This window comes from Nyctereutes procyonoides, unplaced genomic scaffold, assembly GCF_905146905.1.
Source record: "Nyctereutes procyonoides isolate TBG_1078 unplaced genomic scaffold, NYPRO_anot_genome, whole genome shotgun sequence".
NCBI classification, from domain to species: Eukaryota; Metazoa; Chordata; class Mammalia; order Carnivora; family Canidae; genus Nyctereutes; species Nyctereutes procyonoides.
Genome location: NW_026575043.1, coordinates 37,825,052 through 37,844,395, shown reverse-complemented (window position 1 = coordinate 37,844,395; position 19,344 = coordinate 37,825,052). Strand labels below are relative to the sequence as shown.

The window sequence follows — 19,344 nt, the reverse complement described above, 5'->3', positions numbered from 1 at the left end:
ACAGCAGCCCCACTGTTACCGCTGCAGAGAGGCCCCTCCAGCCTCTCCCGACACATGACCTGCCTGTCCCTATGTCTGATCTCACTTCATTCTCTGCACATAGCCCAACACTGCATATGTTCATCTGTCATTATTTTATTCATTGATCATTGTGTTAATCATTATCATAAATGGTCAATAATTTTCAATGCAAGCACACCTCTCTCAATCAGAGGCATGAATATTCAGGCAACAATGTTCCCCACAGAAATAAGTCTGATGTCAACTGGTGGTTCTCTAGTTGCTAATTAATTCTGTGATGTCCCAACTTGCTCTCTCACCATCACTGCTTGGAGGTTTTGTTTTTCATCCTTGTGGACAAGATAACTCAGAATGGCTGCTGCAGCTCCAGCTATCACACCTGGGTACAAGAGAAAGACCACTGCATAAATATAATCCGTTTCTCTATTCACAAGACCAAAGTCCCCCCAGACTAACCTCAGACACATGATACATCCATGGGTCAGTTCTGGACCATAGAGTCAATGCTGACCAAGTGGCACCTGGGACAGCAATTGTGTAACTTTTGAAAGAATATAAAAAACAAGATGCAGAAAGATGGGGTTGGAGAATCTATACTATATAATCAAATCAGGTATGTCCCTCTGCTTCCCCAGGCCCAAGATGGAAACTGACAAAGTGACTGTGTCTTGTTCACACTAATTTCCATGATGGAATGTCTGCCAGACCAAAGTGGGTCTGAATAAATGTTTGTTAAGTGACTGTTCTCTTGTCTCTGACTTTGAAGCAAGAGTCACCTCTGCCCCAGTTTGGTCCTTCACCAGCTGCTGGCACCAGTAATAGGTGGTCCTTGAGTCTTGTGTCCCCAGGTCCAAGCTCCAAACAACCTGCATGACCACCCACCACCCAAACTGCAGAGGGTCCCTGCATTCTCCTCCTCTCAATGAGCCTGCTCATATTTTCATGAGTAATCTGATCCGAACCTGCGTGATCTTGAGGTTGGCAGGGACTACTTCGAGAAAGGCAATTCCTCCCATGGAGCCAAAAGTCCATGGATCAGGGAATCAGCATGTGAGCAGTGGGTTCAGAATCTTCACCTGGAGGAAGGTCTTCCTGCACCTGCAACTTCAAGGTGGAGCGGCCACCAGGGGGCAGCAGAGATCACCTGCCAAAGACGCCTGCACATGGACTGTCTAGGCACCAGGGGTTCTGACGGGACAGAGGGTTCATCACCACCACCTGAGATATAAAGAAAAAGCTACACCCTTTCTACACTGTCACCTTTATCATCAGCATAAAATTCTGCGTCAGTGTCCCTTAGATCTGTACCTTCAGGAATTTGCCACTGTCTCTGCACAGGTCTGGGACGTCACGCCTCTCCAGCCCAGCCCATTCCTGCTAAAAACCAGTCACTGTCTAACCTTGCTCAGGACTGCATCTCTCCCAGGAACTGAGTGCTGGGATCTACTGGGGATACTGAGCCACAGAATCAATGACCTGCTCTAGTGGCTCTCCCTGGGACATCATGTACAGCATCTCGATAGGTCCTTCAAAAGTCAGTGTGTGCTTAGTACATGAAGAATTTTCTTCAAGTTTGGTCACAGCAGGGTTCTAGGTGAAAAGTGCACTGACCTAAGGCTCTTATGATTACCCAGGAGCAAGATTTGGATAAAAATCTGAGGAGGAGATTTCAGAACCACATAGAGGATGAGTGGATGAAGCCTAATCCCCTGGGCTGATGTTAGGTCTGCAGGGACACCCCTACCTTTCCCTGTCCCCTGTGGCTGAGCCTTCTCTGAAACCACAAGCTCCTCAGCAGTAGCCTCTGAGCCCCAGATGATTTGCATAACCTGCAGGTGCCTCCAGTAAGGGGATAAGAGAGGCCTGGGAAGGAATGCACCCAGCCTAGGGCCTCAGGGAGCAAATCAGGGCACCTCCACCATGGCCTGGACTCCTCTCCTCCTCGGATTCCTGGCTCACTGCACAGGTGCTGAGCCCAGGCTCATGCCACCAGACCCCCAAAACTGTCCCAAGCCTGGTCCTGACAGCTCAGCAGCAGCCACTGTCGTCGGGGTCGGGATGCTCATGATCCTGCTGCAAGATGAGGGGCTGGAGGGTGAAATCCCATAATCTGCTCACTGACTCCATCCGTCAGCCAGGCGTAAGGGTCCCAGGGGCTGAGACTGATGGGAGCCAGCTCCCTGGGTGCCCAGAGTAGCCTGAAACCCCAATCCAGCTGAGGTAGGTGGGGCTTCCTAAAGATGAAACCTCAGTTTGAAAGCCCACCTCTCATTTTCTCTCTTGCAGGTTCTGTGGCCTCCTATGTGTTGACTCAGCTGCCTTCAGTGTCAATGAACCTGGGAAAGACCGCCAGCATCACCTGTGAGGGAAATAACATAGGAAATAACTATGCTTATTGGTACCAGCAGAAGCCTGGCCAGGCCCCCGTGCTGATTATTTATGAGGATAGCAAGCGGCCCTCAGGGATCCCTGAGCGATTCTCCGGCTCCAGCTCGGGGAACACGGCCACCCTGACCATCAGCGGGGTCAGGGCCGAGGATGAGGCTGACTATTACTGTCAGGTGTGGGACAGCAGTGATAAGGCTCACAGTGACACAGGCAGATGGGGAAGTGAGACACAAACCCCGTCCCCATCTTGTCGCCCTCTCCTCCACCCCCAGGGCTTGTGCACAGAGCATGAGCAGGTCTGACCCAGGCTACAACAACTGAGGTCCCAGGCTGCTCCCTCCTCACATCCCTGCAGGTGGGCTTTGCATGAGATGGATGGGCAGAGGATATGGACACGTTTATTATAACTATATTTAATCTGTGGCTGGAGCACATGAATTACTTGATACATAAGAGCACATGTAGAAGATACTTTTAAGAGCAAATCTTTTAAAACCTCCTTGAATGATAATCATATGTTTTGAGATTTAAAAATACAGAGATGAAATTGATAGCAGGAGGAGGGGCAAGATGGTGGAAGAGTAGGGTCCCCAAATCACCTGTCCCCACCAAATTACCTAGATAACCTTCAAATCATCCTGAAAATCTACGAATTCGGCCTGAGATGTAAAGAGAGACCAGCTGGAATGCTACAGTGAGGAGAGTTCGCGCTTCTATCAAGGTAGGAAGACGGGGAAAAAGAAATAAAGAACAAAAGGCCTCCGAGGGGGAGGGGCCCCGCGAGGAGCCGGGCTGAGGCCGGGGCGAGTGTCCCCAGGACAGGAGAGCCCCGTCCCGGAGAAGCAGGAGCTGCACCAACATTCCCGGGCGGAAAGGGGCCCGCAGGGAGTTGGAGCAGGACCCAGGAGGGCGGGGATGCCCTCGGGCTCCCGGGGACACTAACAGACACCTGCGCCCCGGGAGAGTGCGCCGAGCTCCCTAAGGGCTGCAGCGCGCACGGCGGGACCGACCGGAGCAGCTCGGAGGGGCTCGGGCGGCGGCTCCGCGGAGGGGGCTGCGGGGCGGGAGCGCGAATCCAACAGCGCAGGCCCCGGAGCACAGGGCGCCGGGACACAGCCCAGGATCCGGCCTCCCCCGGGACAGGCAGAGGCCGGGAGGGCCCAGGACAGCGAGGACGCTCCTGCCCCGAGCTGAGCAGATCAGCGGCCCCGCCCCAGAGCCTCCAGGCCCTGCGGACAGAGAGCTCCGGAATTACTGCGGGGGCTGACTCCAGGGCTCCAGAGCTGCCATAGCAACTGCGGTTGTTCCTCCTGGGGCCTCACGGGGTAAACAACCCCCACTGAGCCCTGCAGCAGGCAGGGGCAGAGCAGCTCCCCCAAGTGCTAACACCTGAAAATCAGCACAACAGGCCCCTCCCCCAGAGACCAGCTAGACTGACCAGTTCCAGGGGAAGTCAAGGGACTGAAAGTCTACAGAATCAGAAGATACTCCCCCGTGTTTTTTTTTTTCTTTTCTTTTTGATTTCTGATTGTTTCCCCCACCCTTTTTTTTCACCTCTTTCTTTTTCTTTCTCTTTTTCTTCTCTTTTTTCCTTTTTTCTTCCTTTTATCTTTTTCTCTTTTCTTAACTTCTCTCTCTTTTTCTCCTTTTCCTAATGCAACTTGTTTTTGGCTACACTGCACTGAGCAAAATGACTAGAAGGAAAACCTCACCTCAAAAGAAAGAATCAGAAACAGTCCTCTCTCCCACAGAGTTACAAAATCTGGATTACAATTCAATGTCAGAAAGCCAATTCAGAAGCACTATTATACAGCTACTGGTGGCTCTAGAAAAAAGCATTAAGGACTCAAGGGACTTCATGACTGCAGAATTTAGATCCAATCAGGCAGAAATTAAAAATCAATTGAATGAGATGCAATCCAAACTAGAAGTCCTAACGACGAGGGTTAACGAGGTGGAAGAACGAGGGAGTGACATAGAAGACAAGTTGATGGCAAAGAGGGAAACTGAGGAAAAAAGAGACAAACAAAAGACCATGAAGACAGATTAAGGGAAATAAATGACAGCCTGAGGAAGAAAAACCTATGTTTAATTGGGGTTCCCGAGGGCGCCGAAAGGGACAGAGGGCCAGAATATGTATTTGAACAAATCCTAGCTGAAAACTTTCCTAATCTGGGAAGGGAAACAGGCATTCAGATCCAGGAAATAGAGAGATCCCCCCCTAAAATCAATAAAAACCGTTCAACACATCGACATCTAATAGTGAAGCTTGCAAATTCCAAAGATAAAGAGAAGATCCTTAAAGCAGCAAGAGACAAGAAATCCCTGACTTTCATGGGGAGGAATATTAGGGTAACAGCAGACCTCTCCACAGAGACCTGGCAGGCCAGAAAGGGCTGGCAGGATATATTCAGGGTCCTAAATGAGAAGAACATGCAACCAAGAATACTTTATCCAGCAAGGCTCTCATTCAAAATGGAAGGAGAGATAAAGAGCTTCCAAGACAGGCAGGAACTGAAAGAATATGTGACCTCCAAACCAGCTCTGCAAGAAATTTTAAGGGGGACTCTTAAAATTCCCTTTAAGAAGAAGTTCAGTGGAACAATCCACAAAAACAAGGACTGAATAGATATCATGATGACACTAAACTCATATCTGTCAATAGTAACTCTGAACGTGAATGGGCTTAATGACCCCATCAAAAGGCGCAGGGTTTCAGACTGGATAAAAAAGCAGGACCCATCTATTTGCTGTCTACAAGAGACTCATTTTAGACAGAAGGACACCTACAACCTGAAAATAAAAGGTTGGAGAACCATTTACCATTCAAATGGTTCTCAAAAGAAAGCAGGGGTAGCCATCCTTATATCAGATAAACTAAAATTTATCCCGAAAACTGTAGTGAGAGATGAAGAGGGACACTATATCATACTTAAAGGATCTATCCAACAAGAGGACTTAACAATCCTCAATATATATGCCCCGAATGTGGGAGCTGCCAAATACTTAAACGAATTAATAACCAAAGTCAAGAAATACTTAGATAATAATACACTTATACTTGGTGACTTCAATCTAGCTCTTTCTAACCTTGATAGGTCTTCTAAACACAACATCTCCAAAGAAACGAGAGCTTTAAATGATACACTGGACCAGATGGATTTCACAGATATCTACAGAACATTACATCCAAACTCAACTGAATACACATTCTTCTCAAGTGCACATGGAACTTTCTCCAGAATAGACCACATACTGGGTCACAAATCGGGTCTGAACCGATACCAAAAGATTGGGATCGTCCCCTGCATATTCTCAGACCATAACGCCTTGAAATTAGAACTCAATCACAAGAAGAAGTTTGGAAGGACCTCAAACACGTGGAGGTTAAGGACCATCCTGCTAAAAGATAAAAGGGTCAACCAGGAAATTAAGGAAGAATTAAAACGATTCATGGAAACTAATGAGAATGAAGATACAACGTTCAAAATCTTTGGGATGCAGCAAAAGCAGTCCTGAGGGGGAAATACATCGCAATACAAGCATCCATTCAAAAACTGGAAAGAACTCAAATACAAAAGCTAACCTTACACATAAAGGAGCTAGAGAAGAAGCAGCAAATCGACCCGACACCCAGCAGAAGAAGAGAGTTAATTAAAATTCGAGCAGAACTCAACGAAATTGAGACCAGAAGAACTGTGGAACAGATCAATAGAACCAGGAGTTGGTTCTTTGAAAGAATTAATAAGATAGATAAACCATTAGCCAACCTTATTAAAAAGAAGAGAGAGAAGACTCAAATTAACAAAATCATGAATGAGAAAGGAGAGATCACTACCAACATCAAGGAAATACAAACGATTTTAAAAACATATTATGAACAGCTCTACGCCAATAAATTAGGCAATCTAGAAGAAATGGACGCATTCCTGGAAAGCCACAAACTACCAAAACTGGAACAGGAAGAAATAGAAAACCTGAACAGGCCAATAACCAGGGAGGAAATTGAAGCAGTCATCAAAAACCTCCCAAGACACAAGAGTCCAGGGCCAGATGGCTTCCCAGGGGAATTCTATCAAACGTTTAAAGAAGAAATCATACCTATTCTACTAAAGCTGTTTGGGAAGATAGAAAGAGATGGAGTACTTCCAAATTCATTCTATGAGGCCAGCATCACCTTAATTCCAAAACCAGACAAAGACCCCACCAAAAAGGAGAATTACAGACCAATATCCCTGATGAACATGGATGCAAAAATTCTCAACAAGATACTAGCCAATAGGATCCAACAACACATTAAGAAAATTATTCACCATGACCAAGTAGGATTTATCCCCGGGACACAAGGCTGGTTCAACACTCGTAAAACAATCAATGTGATTCATCATATCAGCAAGAGAAAAACGAAGAACCATATGATCCTCTCATTAGATGCAGAGAAAGCATTTGACAAAATACAGCATCCATTCCTGATCAAAACTCTTCAGAGTGTAGGGATAGAGGGAACTTTCCTCGACATCTTAAAAGCCATCTACGAAAAGCCCACAGCAAATATCATTCTCAATGGGGAAGCACTGGGAGCCTTTCCCCTAAGATCAGGAACAAGACAGGGATGTCCACTCTCACCACTGCTATTCAACATAGTACTGGAAGTCCTAGCCTCAGCAATCAGACAACAAAAAGACATTAAAGGCATTCAAATTGGCAAAGAAGAAGTCAAACTCTCCCTCTTCGCCGATGACATGATACTCTACATAGAAAACCCAAAAGCCTCCACCCCAAGATTGCTAGAACTCATACAGCAATTTGGTAGCGTGGCAGGATACAAAATCAATGCCCAGAAATCAATGGCATTTCCTATACACTAACAATGAGACTGAAGAAAGAGAAATTAAGGAGTCAATCCCATTTACAATTGCACCCAAAAGCATAAGATACCTAGGAATAAACCTAACCAAAGAGGTAAAGGATCTATACCCTAAAAACTATAGAACACTTCTGAAAGAAATTGAGGAAGACACAAAGAGATGGAAAAATATTCCATGCTCATGGATTGGCAGAATTAATATTGTGAAAATGTCAATGTTACCCAGGGCAATTTACACGTTCAATGCAATCCCTATCAAAATACCATGGACTTTCTTCAGAGAGTTAGAACAAATTATTTTAAGATTTGTGTGGAATCAGAAAAGACCCCGAATAGCCAGGGGAATTTTAAAAAAGAAAACCATATCTGGGGGCATCACAATGCCAGATTTCAGGTTGTACTACAAAGCTGTGGTCATCAAGACAGTGTGGTACTGGCACAAAAACAGACACATAGACCAATGGAACAGAATAGAGAACCCAGAAGTGGACCCTGAACTTTATGGTCAACTAATATTCGATAAAGGAGGAAAGACGATCCACTGGAAGAAAGACAGTCTCTTCAATAAATGGTGCTGGGAAAATTGGACATCCACATGCAGAAGAATGAAACTAGACCACTCTCTTGCACCATACACAAAGATAAACTCAAAATGGATGAAAGATCTAAATGTGAGACAAGATTCCATCAAAATCCTAGAGGAGAACACAGGCAACACCCTTTTTGAACTTGGCCACAGTAACTTCTTGCAAGATACATCCACGAAAGCAAAAGAAACAAAAGCAAAAATGAACTATTGGGACTTCATCAAGATAAGAAGCTTTTGCACAGCAAAGGATACAGTCAACAAAACTCAAAGACAACCTACAGAATGGGAGAAGATATTTGCAAATAACATATCAGATAAAGGGCTAGTTTCCAAAATCTATAAAGAACTTATTAAACTCAACACCAAAGAAACAAACAATCCAATCATGAAATGGGCAAAAGACATGAAGAGAAATCTCACAGAGGAAGACATAGACATGGCCAACATGCACATGAGAAAATGCTCTGCATCACTTGCCATCAGGGAAATACAAATCAAAACCACAATGAGATACCACCTCACACCAGTGAGAATGGGGAAAATTAACAAGGCAGGAAACAACAAATGTTGGAGAGGATGCGGAGAAAAGGGAACCCTCTTACACTGTTGGTGGGAATGTGAACTGGTGCAGCCACTCTGGAAAACTGTGTGGAGGTTCCTCAAAGAATTAAAAATAGACCTGCCCTACGACCCAGCAATTGCACTGTTAGGGATTTACCCCGAAGATTCAGATGCAATGAAACGCCGGGGCACCTGCACCCCGATGTTTCTAGCAGCCATGTCCACAATAGCCAAACTGTGGAAGGAGCCTCGGTGCCCATCGAAAGATGAATGGATAAAGAAGATGTGGTTTATGTATACAATGGAATATTACTCAGCCATTAGAAACAACAAATACCCACCATTTGCTTCAACGTGGATGGAACTGGAGGGTATTATGCTGAGTGAAGTAAGTCAATCGGAGAAGGACAAACAGTGTATGTTCTCACTTATTTGGGGAATATGAATAATAGTGAAGGGGAATATAAGGGAAGGGAGAAGAAATGTGTGGGAGATATCAGAAAGGGACACAGAACATAAAGACTTCTAACTCTGGGAAATGAACTAGGGGTGGTGGAAGGGGAGGAGGGCGGGGGGTGGGGGTGAATGGGTGACGGGCACGGAGGGGGACACTTGACGGGATGAGCACTGGGTGTTATTCTGTATGTTGGTAAATTGAACAGCAATAAAATTTAATTTATTAAAAAAATAAATTGATAGCTGATTAGATATTGCAAATGAATAGATTAGTCACTTTGGTGTCACAGCAATATGAATTAAATTGAATCACAGAGCTAAATAGCTGGAATAATTGAATAAAGCCTCAGTGCAGGAAGGTCAGCTTCATTCCCCCTAAAGATGGGTCGTCAGAGCAACTGAGGCAGAGGAGGTGTGGGCAGGTAGTCATTGAAAATATATCTGAAGGAAAAAGCGCCAGCACGTTTTCAAATTTGGAGAAACCAATGAACCAATATATCCAAGACGCTTGGAGAGACAGCACATTGTACATGTCATGAAATTGCTACAAACGAGCGATGCAGACATTCTCACAGCCAGAGAGGAGAGTTGTGTTCACTACCGAGGAACCAGCATCATGGTGGGGCACATTTCTTATCACAAGCCACATAAGCAAGAAAAGAATGAAGCAGTATCTTCAAAATACTAAAGAAAATACCAGTCCACCTTGATGTCTACCCAGTGAAATGTCCTTGAAAACTGAAAGCAAAATAAAGCATTTTCTGTTGCAAACTTCACACAAGACCCTCTACATGGATGAGCTAAAGTTGGAAGGACAGGTTGATAGACATATAATGAATCCATGTAAAGTTATTAAAAGCATCAGATATTGTAAGCATGTGGATAAATATAAAAACATTAGTTTGAAAAAAAGAAAAGCATTAGTTTGGCTGATGTGTCCAATATAGAGCCAATTGCTCACATCAGAAATGATAACAAGGTGTTGTGATTTACAATGAACATAAAAATAAAACATATGACAATAAGAGCAAAGATGATGGGGGAGAGAAGACGGAGTTATGATGTGCTTATCCTACATATCAATCGGATCCATGTCACAGTTAAGTACTTTGATCAGTTAGGAGGTGAGGACTCAAATCCTAAAGAAACCATTAAGATAAAACCTCTTCACAACAAAGAGTTCCAGGGAAGCCTGGGTGGCTCAGTGGTTGAGGATCTGCTTTCGATAAGGCATGATCCCAGAGTTCTGGTATCGAGTCCCACATCAGGCTCCGTGCATGAAGCCTGCTTCTCCCTCTGCCTGTGTCTCTCCCTCTCTAAATAAAATAAATAAATAAATAAATAAATAAATAAATAAATACTCCAGCTAATGAGGTCCATCAGCTAGGGTCCCCCAGAGAATTCAGATCCAATAGAACAAGTATCTCATATCTATCCATATGTGTGTGTATATGTGATACACAGGGAGAGAGAGAGAGAGAGATCAGGAGAAAGAGAGAGACTTACCTTGATAAATGGCTCACGCTGTCATAGGGTGACAGGCCTGGAAGTTGCAGGGCAGGACAGGAAGCTGGAGATTCCAGGAAAAACCATGATGCAGTCTGTGGTCCAAATTTAGTCTGAATGATGGAACACATTAGCAGGTGAAGAAAATTAAAGGATCCCACTGAGACTCCTAGAGATGAAATCTGCATGTCTCAGATCATAGATACCAGAGTTGAGATGAGGAGCTAACATGACAATATGAAGAACACATGAAGGAACCTGAAGACACAGCACAGACACTGCAAAGTGAAAGAAAAAAAACACTCTAAAGAGCGAACAGAGCATCAGTGAGTCTGGGCCACCTCAGGCAATGTAAGAACATGCAACTGTGTCCCCGGAGGTAGATAGAGACGTATTTAATGAAATGTTGCTCAGAATTATGCTCAGTTTCATCAAAATCTAAAACCCACAGATACAGAAACTTCAATGCCTCAAGCACAAGATACATAGTTTTTAAAAACCGAACCCAACACCGGTCCCTATCAAATTCTTTAAGGCAGATGAAAAGAACCAGGATTAAAAGGAACCAGAGGGGAAAGATACACTATGTTCAGATGAACAGACAGAAGGATTCTAGCAGAGTTCTCAGGAGTAGAAATGCAGTCAAAGATGGTGGATCAGCATGTTTTAAATATTGAAAAAAGAGAAAAGAACTTCATTCCTGACTCATGGAATACATCATTCAAAAATGAAAAATAAATAAAATTTTATCAGATATACAAAGTGACAAAAGTGATCACCAGCTGACCCATAATATAAGAAATAACAATGCCCAGGAGGAAGTGATTCCAGAATGAAGTGAAGCTACAAAATGAAAGAAAGAAACCCAAAGGCCACTGACTGGGATAAATACTAACAGTCTTGCTTATCCAAATCTGTTTCAAGGTAACTTAGTGTCTGAAGCAAATCTAATTTGTTCCTATGTTGGAATTTACAGTAGAGGTAAGAGTAATAAGCATGAAAATGACGGCACAAAACCAGAGCACACAGAGATATGCTCTCAGGTTCTTCCTCTTTTGGTGACCTGCTCTACCATCACCTGCAAGCAGACATGACAGGGGAGAGGTAATGAGGTCATAAGCAGTTAGAGCCAATGAGCCTAAATATTGAGAAGAAATGGAGTCACTTGACAATTCTCAGTTAGATTTAAAAAGAGAAAGAAATACATGGAAATAAGAAACAACACATGGGATCGAGGGGGGCAAGAAGGCGGGAGAGTAGGGTCCCAAAGTCACCTGTCCCCACCAACTTACCTAGATAACTTTCAAATCATCCTGAAAACCTACTAATTTGGCCTCAGATTTAAAGAGAGCTGGAATGCTACAGTGAGAAGAATTTGCGCTTCTATCAAGGTAGGAAGACGGACAAATAAAAAGAAATAAAAAAGCATCCAAGGGGGAGGTGCCCCGAGGAGCCAGGCTGAGGCTGTGGCGAGTGCCCCCAGGTCAGGAGCTCCCCGCCTGGAGGAGCAGGAGCTGAACCAACCTTCCCAGATGGACAGGTGCTCACAGGGAGTCGGAGCAGGACCCCAGGAGGGCGGGGATGCCCTCAGGCTCCCAGGGGCACTAACAGAGCCCCTGCCCCCAGGGAGAGTCCCACACCCCACGCCCGAGCTCCCTAAAGGGCTGCAGCTCGCCCTGCCGCCCAGGAGCAGCTTGGAGGGGCTCGGAAGGAGGCTCTGCGGAGGGGGCTGCACGGCCGGGAGCACGATTCCAGCAGCGCAGGCCGGGAGCCCAGGGCGCCGGGGACACAGCCCAGGATCCGGCCTCCCCCGGGACAGGTGGGGGTGGGAGGGCCCAGGACAGCGAGGACACCTGCCGCTGGGGGCCCCAAGCTGAGCAGGTCAGCGGCCCCACCCCGGAGCATCCCAGCCCCTGCCGACTGGGAGCTGTGGTAGTTACTGTGGGAGCTGACTCCAGGGCTGGGGAGCTGGCTGCCACCACTGCTTTTGTTCCTCCTGGTGTCACCTTGTACCTGGGACTGAGCAAGGCCACCAGGGAGCATGGGCCTCACAGGATAAATAGCTCCCACTGAGACATGCACCTGGCAGGGGGCTGGGTAGCTCCCCCAGGTGCTCACACTTGAGAATCAGCACAGCAGGCCCCTCTGCCAGAAGACCAGCTAGAAAGACAGTGGAAAAGCAAGTTATTGACCAAACAGCACTGGAAAGTTCCAGGTGAAGTCGAGGGATTTACAGTATATAGAATCAGAGGATACTTCCCCTTGTTTTTTGTTTTCTGTTTGGCCCCCCTTCCCCCCCCCCCCATTTTTTCGTCCTTTTTCTAGTAAAACTTGTTTTTGGCCACTCTGTACTGAGCAAAATGACTAGAAGGAAAAACTCACCTCAAAAGAAAGAACCAGAAACAGCCCTCTCTCCCACAGAATTACAAAATTTGAATTACAATTCAATGTCAGAAAGCCAATTCAAAGCACAATTATAAAGCTACTGGTGGTGCTAGAAAAAAGTAATAAAGGATTCAAGGGACTTCATGACTGCAGAATTTAGATCTAATCAGGCAGAAATTTAAAATCAATTACATGAGATGCAATCCAAACTGGAGGTCCTAAATATGAGGGTTAATGAGGTAGAAGAATGAGTGAGTGACATAGAAGACAAGTTGATGGCAAAGAGGGAAGCTGAGGAAAAAAGAGACAATTAAAAGATCATGAGGATAGGTTACGGAAATAAATGACACCCTCAGATGGAAAAATCTATGTTTAATTGGGGTTCCGGAGGGCGCCGAAAGGGGCAGAGGTCCAAAATATGTATTTGAACAAATCATAGTTGAAAAATTTCCCAATCTGGGAAGGGAAACAGGCATTCAGATCCAGGAAATAGAGAGATCCCCCCCTAAAATCAATAAAAACCGCTCAACACCTTGACATTCAGTAGGGAAACTTGCAAATTCCAAACATAAAGAGAAGATCCTTAAAGCAGCAAGAGACAAGAAATCCATAATCTTTATGGGGAGAAGCATTAGAATAACAGCAGACCTCTCCAAGGAGACCTGGCAGGCCAGAAAGGGCTGGCAGGATATATTCAGGGTCCTAAATGAGAAGAACCTGCAGCCAAGAATACTTTATCCAGCAAGGCTCTCATTCAGAATAGAAGGAGAGATAAAGAGCTTCCAAGATAGACAGAAACTGAAAGAATATGTGACCACCAAACTGGCTCTCCAAGAAATATTAAAGGGGACCGTGTAAAAGAAAGAATAATTCCAAGGAAACAATCCATAAAATAGGGACTGAATAGGTAGCCTGATGACACTAAATTCATATCTTTTGATAGTAACTCTGAACGTGAATGGGCTTAATGACCCCATCAAAAGGCACAGGGTTTCAGACTGGATAAAAAAGTAAGTTCCATCTATTTGCTGTTTACAAGAGGCTTATTTTACACATAAGGACACCTACAGCCTGAAAATAAATGGTTGGAGAACCATGTACCATTCATATGGTCCTCAAAAGAAAGCAGGGGTAGCCATCCTTATATCAGATAAATAAAAGTTTATCCCAAAGACTGTAGTAAGAGATGAAGAGGGACACTATATCATACTTAAAGGATCTATCCAACAAGAGGACTTAACAATCATGAATATTTATGTTGCGAAAGTGGGAGCCACCAAGTATATCAATCAATTAAGAACCAAAGCTAAGACATACTTAGGTAATAATACACTTATACTTGGCGACTTCAATGTAGCACTTTCTACAATCGACAGGTCTTCTAAGCACAACATCTCCAAAGAAACAAGGCCTTTAAATGATACACAGACCAGAAGGATTTCACAGATATTTATAGAACTTTACATCCAATCGTGACTGAATATACATTCTTCTCAAGTGCACATGAATCTTTCTCCAGAATAGACCACATACTGGGTCACAAATCAGGTCTTAACTGATACCAAAAGATTGGGATCATCCCCTGCATATTTTCAGACCATAATGCTTTGAAAGTAAAACTAAATCACAAGAAGAAGTTCAGAAGGATTTCAAACACGTGGAGGTTAAGGATCATCCTGCTAAAAGATGAAAGGGTCAACCAGGACATAAGAGAAGAATTAAAAAGATTCATGGAAACTAATGAGAATGAAGAAACAACCATTCAAAATCTCTGGGATAGGGATCCCTGGGTGGCGCAGCGGTTTGACGCCTGCCTTTGGCCCAGGGCGCAATCCTGAAGACCCGGGATCGAATCCCACGTCTGGCTCCCAGTGCATGGAGCCTGCTTCTTCCTCTGCCTGTGTCTCTGCTTCTCTCTCTCTCTCTCTCTCTTTCTCTGGCCATCATAAATAAATAAAAATTAAAAAAAAAAACAACAAAATATCTGGGATACAGCAAAAGCAGTCCTGAGGGGGAAATACATCGCAATACAAGCATCCATCCAAAAACTGGAAAGAACTCAAATACAAAAGCGAACCTTGGGGGATCCCTGGGTGGCGCAGCGGTTTGGCACCTGCCTTTGGCCCGGGGTGCGATCCTGGAGACCTGGGATCGAATATCACGTCGGGCTCCCAGTGCATGGAACCTGCTTCTCCCTCTGCCTGTGTCTCTGCCTCTCTCTCTGACTATCATAAATAAATAAAAATTTAAAAAAAAGCGAAACTTGCACCTAAAGGAGCTGGAGAAAAAAACAGCAAAAGGATCCTACACCCAGCAGAAGAAGAGAGTTAATAAAGATTCGAGCGGAAAAAAAAAAAAAAAAGATTCGAGCGGAACTCAATGAAACAGAGACCAGAAGAACTGTGGAACAGATCAACAAAACCAGGAGTTGGTGCTTTGAAAGAATTAATAAGATACATAAACCATTAACCAGACTTATTAAAAAGAAGAGAGAAAAGACGCAAATTAATAAATCATGAATGAGAAAGGAGCAATCACCACCAATACCAAGGAAATACAAACGATTTGAAAAACTTATTATGAGCAGCTATAAATCAATAAATTAGGCAATCTAGAAGAAAGGGACACATTTCTGGAAAACCAGAAACTACCAAAACTGGTACAAGAAGAAATAGAAAACCTGAACAGGCCGATAACCAGGGAGGAATTTGACGCAGTCATCAAAAATCTTCCAAGACACAAAAATCCAGGGCCAGAGGCGTCCCAGAGTAATTCTATCAAATGTTTAAAGAAGAAATAATACCTATTCTACTAAAGCTGTTCAGAAAGGTAGAAAGAGATGGAGTACTTCCAAACTCATCCTATGAGGCCAGCATCACCTTAATTCCAAAACCAGACAAAGACCCCACCAAAAAGGAAAATTATAGAACAATATCCCTGATGAACACGGATGCAAAAATTCTCAACAAGGTACTAGCCAATAAGATGCAACAATACATTAAGAATATTATTCACCATGACCAAGTGGGATTTATCCCCGGGATGCAAGGCTGCTTCAACACTCATAAAGCAATCAATGTGATGGATCAAATCAGCAAGAGAGAAAACAAGAACCATATGATCCTCTCAATAGATGCAGAGAAATACAAAATACAGCATCCATTCCTGATTAAAACTCTTCAGAGCGTAGGGATAGAGGGAACGTTCCTTAGCATCTTAAAAGCCATCTACGAAAAGCCCACAGCAAGTATCATTTTCAATGGGGGAAACACTGGGAGCCTAATTATCAGGAACAAGACAGGGATGTCCACTCTCAACACTGCTATTCGACATAGTACCTGAAGTACAAGCCTCAGCAATCAGGCAACAAAAAGAAATAAAATGCATTCAAATTGGCAAAGAAGAAGTCAAACTCTTCCTCTTCGCAGATGACATGATACTGTACATTGAAAACCCAAAAGATTCCACCCCAAGTTTGGTAGAACTCATACAGCAATTCAGCAGTGTGACAGGATATAAAATCAATGCCCAGAAGTCAGTGGTTCTTCTATACCACTTCACACCAGTGAGAATGTGGAAAATAAACAAGGCAGGACCACAAAAGTTGGAGAGGATCTCGAGAAAGGGATCCTCTTGCACTGTTGGTGGGAATGTGAACTGGTGCAGCCACTGTGGAAAACTGTGTGGAAGCTACTCAAAGAGTTAAAAATAGATCTTCCCTAAGACCCAGCAATTGCACTGTTGGGGATTTACCCCAAAGATCCAGATGCAGTGAAACGCCAGGACACCTGCACCCCAATGTTTATAGCAGCAATGTCCACAATAGCCAAACTGTGGAAGGAGCCTCAGTGTCCATCGAAAGATGAATGGATAAAGAAGATGTGGTCTATGTATACAATGGAATATTCCTCAGCCATTAGAAACGACAAATACCCACCATTTGCTTCAACGTGGATGGAACTGGAGGGTATTATGCTGAGTGAAGTAAGTCAATCGGAGAAGGACAAACAGTGTATGTTCTCATTCATGTGGGGAATGTAAATAATAGTGAAAGGGAATATAAGGGAAGGGAGAAGAAATGTGTGGGAAATAACAGAAAGGGAGACAGAACATAAAGACTCCTAACTCTACGAAACGAACTAGGGATGGTGGAAGGAGAGCAGGGCGGGGGGTGAGGGTGAATGGGTGACAGGCACTGAGGGGGGCACTTGATGGGATTAGCACTGGGTGTTATTCTATATGTTGTCAAATTGAACACCATAAAAATAGATTTATTATAAAAAATAGTGAAAGGGAATAAAGATGAAAGGAGAAAAATGAGTGGGAAATATCAAAAAGGGAGACAGAACATGAAAGACTCCTAACTCTGGGAAATTAACTAGGGGTGGTGGAAGGGGAGGTGGGCGGGGGGTGGGGGTGACTGGGTGACGGGCCCTGAGGGGGGCACTTGATGGGATGAGCACTGGGTGTTATTCTATATGTTGGCAAATTGAATACCAATAAAAAATAAATTAAAAAAATCAAATAAATAAAAATAAAAATTAGTAAAAGGGAATAAAGGGAAAGGAGTGAAAATATCAGTGAGAGTGACAAAATATGACAGACACCTAACTGGAAAATGAACAAGTGTTAGTGGAAGGAGAAGTGAGGGGGATTGGGGTAACTGGGTGATGGGCAATGAGGGGGGCACTTGGCGGGATGATCACTGGGTGTTATGCTATATGTTGGCAAATTGAACTCCAATAAAAAAAAGTAAAAAAAAAAAAAAAAATGTAACAATGGGCCAGGCCAGGGCAGTCCAACACTGGGACATGGTACATGAATGTCGCCTACCCTCCTTCCATGTGCCTGTCAATGTCCTGAGTGTGGAGGCAGGGCAGGTTAGTGGGGGTACAGCTGCCTCTGAGGTAGCAATCCCTGGTCCTCACATTTCTCAGGTGACAGGTGCTGTGAGGTGACCTGCAGGAAGGCAGCTCCTGGGCTGAGTCCTCCTCCACCAGCAGGGGGCAGCAGAGGTGCTTCAGGAGCAGCAGGACAGAGGCTGGGGCTGCCCAGTAGGTGCCTCCCAGGGACACCAGGCCTGGGGGTCAGCAGGGGTCCCCAGTGAAATCCTCAGAAGAAAATACAGATGATCCATCTTATCTCCTCAGGCTGTAGGGACCATGTCCTGAGAGTCAGACTCACACAGCAGCACCCACAGCACTGGCGGGAGTCCCTGAAAATGCTCCCCTTGGGAAATGCCAGTGTCCTTACTGTCCAAGAGTGCTCCCAGGGAGCAGACTTCTCTGTGCTGGGCAGTCAGGGTCCTGACCACTCACCTTCATATCTACCTCCTCACTTCCAGAAAGACCCAGACCTGGAGCTGAAGCTCCTTTGCTCAGGAGCATCTCACACCAATGATCTCTGTCAATGATTCTGATTAGTCATTTACCCCACTGTTCGTTGTAGGAACAACATTCGCTCATCATTGGTCATAAAGTGGAGCTGGTGGTTTCTTCCCAACCAAAGATCACCTGAAGAACAACTCTGGGACCCAGTTTAAAGTTCTGAAACCCTAAAAATATTGATATATGTTTGTTTGTGTGTATGTATAAACACACACATCCATCTACAAGCATAGATAGCAGAGACAAATCTATCTACGGACATATATTGAGTGTGATTAATATTTGAGCACATACACAAATATATCATATTAAGGGATGTGTCACAGGAATCTGTCTCGCAGAACACGCACACCTGGCCCAGGAGACAAAGCTGACAGAGGATGGAAGTACAGACATGCCATGTGACCCCTGTCCTATGTCAGCCAGTTGAGCCAGCAGATCAGCCACGGTGACTGTCAGCTACAAAAAGGCTGCTGATTCCCCTTTATTTGTTCCAGGTTCACACAGGATCCATTCTTGGGATTCACTGAAACTGTAAACAATCAGTAGAATGAATTCTGGCAACACATCACTGCAGTCCCCAAGTTTTAATTTACACACTCTCTGCCCATGTGCTGCCTCCCAGGACCTGCCTACAGGCTCAGCCGCCACAGGACCCTGAGCATGACCCCGACCCTGAGCTCAGTCCAGAAGGGCATGCTGGACCCCCAGAATCTCCAGAAACTGCAGGCCCTCTGGTCACCTGTAAGACACAACTGCCCCCTGGAGAGGGTCACGAGATCCCTGTCTTTCTCACTGGCCCAGGAGAGCAGTGCTAGAAGACCAAGCAGTAATGCTGAGCAGAGCCAGCAGGACCCAGACCAGGGCCCAGCACAGCCAAACAGCTTGCACCAGCCCCACAGATTCTCCATTTCTATCCTGGAACATGATGCCATTGACCCTTCCAATGCAAGGTGAGGGGACTCCTTAGAGATCAGCTGGGATGGGGATGGCAGTGATCGGGGGACATAAGCCCTATTGTCTAGCCTAGGCCACACTCCCTTCTTTCCAACCTAGTCCAGCTCAGCCCCACGGGACTCAGGGTTTGAATCTGGGACATCTAGATTGCATCTCTCAACATACGCCATTTTCCTGGTTACCTAGTCTCTCTGGGCTTCTGGTTTACTTGCAGTGAAATGATGACA

At 44.9% G+C, this 19,344-nt stretch overlaps 1 protein-coding gene across 1 annotated transcript; it reads left to right on the top strand.

Annotated features, from left to right (window-relative positions):
• Positions 1–1,917: 1,917 nt before the first annotated feature.
• On the top strand, positions 1,918–19,117 carry LOC129508271 (immunoglobulin iota chain-like). The gene is made up of 3 exons (XM_055323260.1): positions 1,918–1,987; positions 2,308–2,631; positions 18,786–19,117. Exons 1-3 carry the CDS (start codon positions 1,942–1,944, stop codon positions 19,115–19,117), a joined length of 702 nt encoding a protein of 233 aa, XP_055179235.1. The 5' UTR covers positions 1,918–1,941.
• The last annotated feature ends 227 nt before the right edge of the window (positions 19,118–19,344 follow it).

What these genes read in the sequence shown, in the direction of transcription:
- LOC129508271 (XM_055323260.1), top strand. Translation starts at nt 1,942, where the DNA reads ATGGCCTGGACTCCTCTCCTCCTCGGATTCCTGGCTCACTGCACAG. An exon ending in ATTCCTGGCTCACTGCACAG is followed by an intron (nt 1,988 to 2,307) that starts GTGCTGAGCCCA and finishes TCTCTCTTGCAG; the next exon opens with GTTCTGTGGCCTCCTATGTG. An exon ending in TGACACAGGCAGATGGGGAA is followed by an intron (nt 2,632 to 18,785) that starts GTGAGACACAAA and finishes GCTGCCTCCCAG; the next exon opens with GACCTGCCTACAGGCTCAGC.